Below are 6,285 nucleotides of genomic sequence, written 5' to 3'. Positions count from 1 at the left end.
CCCACCTCTGCTTCAGTGTTACTTAACCTTTCATAACAGTTTTCCCTGCCCACGCAGCACTTCCAGCAATTGCTAACCAAGGACATGTGCGGAGGGTTTAGAGACTAAACTTAAAACCATGCTTTAAGGATTAATATATGAATGTTCAGAATGGAATTCTGAAAACAACCGTGCTGTACACCGAAATAGGGCACTTCATTATTTTTCAGTGCTTTTGACTAATCCTGAATTGAGATAATGCTAAACAGACCCAATTAGTTCAACGAAAAGAAGGCAACATTCGGTCTAGCAAAGTCATTCATGATATTTATTCTATGAAGCAAAAGAACATAAGACTAAAAAGCATTCCAAGCGTTTCATCAAGTACAGAGAATGACACCGTCACAAGCACAACCCCCACTGAAAAACCCAAGAGCCCCACTTCCCACGCTGCATCGTGTAAATGCCAAAAGCAGACCCAGGAGAAAGAGAGGCCCAAGGAGAAGTGGCAGGTTATCTGCCAACATCTGGGATGAGTCAATCAGCCCGCGAGACTCTTGCCATCACCCCTCTCATCATAAAACCAAGCTGATGCAACTTGTTTTCCTTGCTACCAGTTCTTGGCAGTATCTTTGGCCGGGAAACCAGAACAGCACACCAGAATTCAGATTAAGTTGCAGGCTAGAAAGATAGAAGGCCCAAAAGTGTAGGTAGATACAAAAAGACAGCAGGGTACCAGGGGTGGGAGGAGAAGGCAGGCGATTCCACTGCTGGAAGCAAGGTGGAAGGACATGCTTGGAGTATCTTATCACGGGTATTGGGCTGGGAAATACATCCTGCACAAGAAGCATGGGCAGAACAGAGAATGCATCTCTAACCTCTCTCAGAGCCCCAGTAACACAAAAGACATGCTGCATTATGAAAGGATGCTGAAAGCGACATCTTTTAGGTTACAAATTACATTACTATAAGCCTTCTTACTGACAGCTTTTGATTCAGCTCCTTCTCTTCAACTTAGAGTACACCATTTGGCTTCAGCAAAGCTACGACAAGGTCGTCCTCTTGCTTTTATTTTACAAAACCTCTCAGACTCCCACACCAGTTACCAACCACATAACTACTGACCACAAAGGCAGTCTAATTCTGGGCTCCGACACAAACGCGGCCGTCATCTCTTATCGGGAATGCCCAAACGCTGCCACAGCTGTATTTCAGGAGGGTGGCGTAGAGAAAGGAAGAGCAAGGCTCCACTTACACAAACACCTATTACTCCAAAACCCTACTCGATGCAGGCTTAGGAACTCCACAAGGAGCAAAGAGAAGACAGCGGACTGGGATCCTTTGTCCCACACCTGGGGATGCATCCACTTCTCTGGCAACAGGATTCTTCTGCTAGCTAACAAGCTACCTCTGCTGCAGGGCGGAAGGTTCTGCACGGGCCTCCTGCGAACGATGCACCATGGGGGTTTCAGTTACAAACGTGGCTTTCATGTTGCTTCTTATAAACATAAAGCTAGAAACTCCTATTTTTCAAATGTGTACAGTAAAGCATAATTTAACCTGTAGCATGAAATATTTCAAAATTAGAAGGTGTGAGATATAGATTTGCCCATGCTACACCTTAACTCTGTTCCTTTGCACGTGCGTATCAGGAACATGACCTTCTATCACGTGATCTTTTCACCTTTCAGTCCCCAAAAGAACCTTATTTCATTCCCTGGACAAGCACAAATGAGGCAGAAAGAAGACTCCATAGGAAATCCCAGCTCTAGCATTTCTCGCCTTTGAGTGCTTGCAGCTAGAATAATGTTTTCTTGATGGAGTTTTTAAAATTCAATTACGTTTTATGTGCTCCATTTACCTTGTGTTAGGAAAACAGAAAACTCTGTAAAAGATTAAGGTCTTCGGTCTTCACAGGTCTCCACAGGCCTTGGTGAAACACAGAGATTGAGTCGTCTTTTAAAATAACTGCCCAGCTTCCTAGCTAGTGCAATTTCTGTGTAATGTTTACATGGACAACACAGGAGGCTTTGTGGCACCCACTAAGCTCTTTGCTTCAATCAACTATTTGTGCCCGAAAGCACACCCTTATGTTTCTTCCTACACCACAGCCATCCTCCTACGCCACAAAAGATGTAACAAAATAGGAATTAATCACAGGCTGGATACTCACAGGGATTGCTGCTGTTTGCTTCCGTCTTCCCAGCCTTGGCAAGTTTGGTTGAGTTCTGCTGTGCTTTGCCTTGCTCCTCTCCCGTTAGCAGGGCTTTTATTTCAGAGGGGATTTTCCCTTGGTCCATCGCCATGCACCACTGCTTGTACTGAAATATGCAAACACATTAGGCATTAGCAAACTGCCAGGATCACATTAGCAGACAAAACAGAGCTGTAATCTTTACCTTCCGGTATATTCATTTAAGGTTTGAATTTACTGGGCTGAAGCCTCTTACAAAACTGCAGAGCACTAATGAGCTAAGCACGTGTCCATGGTTGCATACCTGGCCCCAGTAAATCCTGTTTCAGTCAATAAACTGCTACTCAGTGGCAGTACTAGACACAATACTGTAATTATTAAAAAACATGGAACACTTTGTGCATTTTCTCGCTGTTGGCATGCCAGAATACCGTTCCAGTTCATGGCCTATTAAAAACAAATATTTCACATGACTCTGGGGCTGATTGACTATTAAGAGATTCTCTCTGATTGTGCAAGGCACGGTTACAGCACATGTGCCGTATTCCCAGTTCCGTCGTCTTAAATTCTTCATTGGCAAGCCCTGAAGCACACTGAAAAACCTGTGGCGAGTTGGCTGACTTTCCACCCAAACCTATCCCTGGTCACCTGCGGTGATTAGCCCTGCCTATCTGAACTAACCTGATGCAAGGGCAAGGAAATATCCTCAGCTGTAGTGAAATTTCAATGCCATCTCAATAGCACTGAGGAGCTGAGTCTGTTGTTTCCACACGAAACATTCTCTTCAGCTAACGTAGCTTATTTGGCCAAGACACCCATAGTGTACGTGATGGGACACAGGACAGCTGTGCAGCCATCTACACAGAGAGGATGCTGCAACAACCTCCCCAACAGAGGCAAAGCATCGACACACTGGATATATGTTCCCCCTTGGTATTTTAAAACATCTCATCCCACCCTCTACCTCTTTCTTCCTCTGTCAGAGGTTTTCCAAAGCAAACATTTCAAAGACAGCAGACTGCTGTGGAGCAGCACTTTCTTTGCTTGCTTCCAGTTCAAAACCAGCAGATGACTTGTGACATGAGGGTCATATTCAACACGCAAAGTAGGCAAACAGCTGTATGCATCTGTCACTGATGTTTTGAGACCTTACGGCTCGCCAAATCCCAGTCACAGTGATTTAAAGAACAAATGTCTGTGAGGACAGGTCCCAAATAATATCAAGGGTTAGGCTAAATGATCATTTCTTACCATTTCAAGTTCTTCTCTGAGCGCGCAGATGGCTCGTTCTCTGCTTGAAACCAGCTCTTCCAGGTACTGGTACCTCAGCTTCTTCCTGGCTCTGCACTCTCTTGCACTCTGACGACTTCTTTCAAGTTTTGCCTTCAAGTCTATTTTGGCTGGCTTACGACCTCGCTTGCCTGGTTTCTTTACCTTGCCTCCAACCACCTGGAAAGGAAGAGTACAGTAAAGATCCTGTTCTGCAAAGGGAATGCTGTAACCGTGTCACTGTGCCTACCAGGTTTCTCAAGTGGAAGATCTTGTATATGCTTTCACAGATTCTGGAGCAACAGAGGAAGTGAGGGGGCTGACGTATGAAGTTTTCAGTTATGGCATCAAACAGAAAAAGGGAGGGATATGAGCTCCTAGTGAAGTCAGTGCTTAAGCAGTCCTATTGCAAATGCTACCAACCTGACTTGGAGGAGCTCCACCGACTGGCTGAGGTTGGTAAGGAGCTCCGGAAGTCATCTGGTCCAACCCCCACTGCTCAAGCAGGAACACCTACAGCTGGCTGCCCAGGGCTGTATCCACACACATCCTGAATTATCTCCAAGAAGGGGGGCTCCACAACCTCTGTGGGCAACCTCTACCAGTGTTCATCACCCTCACAGTAAAAATGCGTTTCCTTATGTTCAGACAGACCCTCCTGTGTCCCAGTTTGTACCCTCTGCCTCTGGTTCTGGCACTGGGCACCACTGAAGAGAGCCTCTCTCATCTTCCTTATACCCTCTGCTTCAGGTATTTGTACACACTGGTGAGATCCCCTGAGCCTTCTCTTCTCCAGCCTTCCTTCACTGGAGAGATGCTCCAGTCCCTTCATCATCTTAGTGGCCTCTTTCTGGACTCTCTCCAGTGGCTCCATTTCTCTCCTGTACTGGGGAACCCAGAACCAGACACACTACTTCAGATATCTCTGAGGATACCTGGGACACTGGGGAGACAGAGATGACAGCCAATTTGTAGTGAAACTGTTTTAATATTGCCAACAACCTCTAACCCTAATACTCACCATCTCTACAGTATTATATTATGGAGTTTAACACTTTAATTTGGAAGCAAAAATATTTATTTACATCAATATAATCCAAAACTTAGTTTTGCTGCAGTGAAATGACCATGGCTTCCGCCTACTCTAAAGATGAAACTTGTCAGAATTATTCACTAGCCACCTGAGCCTCCTCAGCCCCAATTTCTTTCAAAGGAATTACTAAAAATCCTCAGAAGACTAAGGAACGCGGTTACACCAAGTCCTACCTCTGCTACCTCTGTTCCAGTTTTACTTAACCACTCTGGCCATGTTTGCCTTCAAAACATCATTACACAGCCTGGAAAACTAGCTCCTCACACCTCCTGTTGCAACTTATCCCAATGTTCAACTCTCCCCGTGCCCAATTTAGAACTCACTCGCAGAAATATAACCCCATAGTTGCTTGTCCTATGGAGTGCAAATTTTGCGATCGTTGCCCCCTCTTCTTTGTGGCTCCTTTTTTTACAGGTCTGAAAGCTTCTCTTGCTGCAGAGAAAGGAAAAAAAAAAACCAACACCCAAAAGGGGGAGGAAGGAGAAGTTTCCTCATGGTTTACTCCATGCTTCACACCCAAATATTTGACCCTTAATATGAGAGCACGGCACGTGAAAGTCTTAAATACAGTCTGAAACGTAGCAACTGGCCATCGGGTAGTACAGCCCCGCAAGCATTCCATCAGCCACACCCCCCACCTTCCCTCTGAAGGGAGGATTTCTCTTTATTTGCATTCTGACCACACTGTTTGAATGGAGGGGGTGTGGAGAAACACACCTCACACACACACCTACACACAAGAATTTCATGGCTGGCTTAGCGTTTCATCACAGTGGGTATAGACAGTACTTTTTCTAATAGGCAGTGTTCAAAATATCAGAGTTCATTTGAAAAAAAAAAAAAAGCACTTTTTACTGTGCAATCCTGCAAAATAAGTCAGCTCCGACATTCAAAGAAGTCACTTGTTCTACAAACTTAGCAGGCTGCAACAAAAACAGTAACATCGTGAATTGATGTGCTAGAATGAATTATAAAAAAAAAGGATTATACAATTGAGCCTATTCTTTCTTTGGAAAGTGAGTCAACAATCACATGCCAACATAATCCTACTCTCTCTCTATTGCCTCTCCTAATTTATTCAGGAGTAGCCGCCTACCATAAGCAAATGGAAGAACAGAAGGTACTTAATGGACATGTCGTGATAACGAAACAAACATAATTAAAAAAAAAAAATCAATCTCCTTTACATTTGTACTGCTGAATACAGTTTGAGTCATTCACTCACTCCGCCCAGGTGCTCTCCTCAAGATCGCCTAGTTCAGGTACCATATTCACCCAAACAGTATCAAAATTAACCAGCCACAGCCAAGGAAAGAAGCTCCCAAGAAAGGAAAGGGACTGTTCCCTTTCGGGCATGTCAAGCACGGCTCAGTTCTCTCCTGGAACCACCCTCATGTTTATGCATGGTGTGATTTACACTCCTAGCTCAGCAGGAGTTAGAAATACATGCCGCCTTCCCAGGAGGGGCTGCAGGCACTCCTGATTTCCTATCTATTATTACGTGCACTGGAAAGATTTCTGGATATTACATTACACACTAGAGCCCAAGTGCTTCAGTTCTCAAAGACTTTTAGCAAAGTCCAAGGATTTTCTGTGCCAGTGCAAGGTACTTTAAAGTAAATCTTTCAGTTCAAGAGCTAGATAAGGTCTTGTAGAGACATACACTCCACTTCTCTTGCAAAACCAAAACCAAACCAACTTTGCCCCTCTGAGCTCTAGAAGAACGGGCTAGGACTTGAGGCTGGAGTCC

General features: G+C 44.6%; 1 protein-coding gene across 1 annotated transcript; it reads right to left on the bottom strand.

Annotated features, from left to right (window-relative positions):
* Nucleotides 1-1,340: 1,340 nt before the first annotated feature.
* On the bottom strand, nt 1,341-3,622 carry CREBL2 (cAMP responsive element binding protein-like 2; the record flags this gene model as incomplete). Its single annotated transcript, XM_010151665.1, has 3 exons — nt 1,341-1,422; nt 2,153-2,300; nt 3,425-3,622. Coding segments are annotated over 3 exons (348 nt in total), but the record flags the coding sequence as incomplete, so codon positions are not given.
* Between the last annotated feature and the right edge of the window lie 2,663 nt (nt 3,623-6,285).

The sequence above is a fragment of the Eurypyga helias genome, unplaced genomic scaffold (genome assembly GCF_000690775.1).
Source record: "Eurypyga helias isolate BGI_N326 unplaced genomic scaffold, ASM69077v1 scaffold43385, whole genome shotgun sequence".
Taxonomy (NCBI): Eukaryota; Metazoa; Chordata; class Aves; order Eurypygiformes; family Eurypygidae; genus Eurypyga; species Eurypyga helias.
This window is presented reverse-complemented; position numbering and strand designations above follow the sequence as displayed.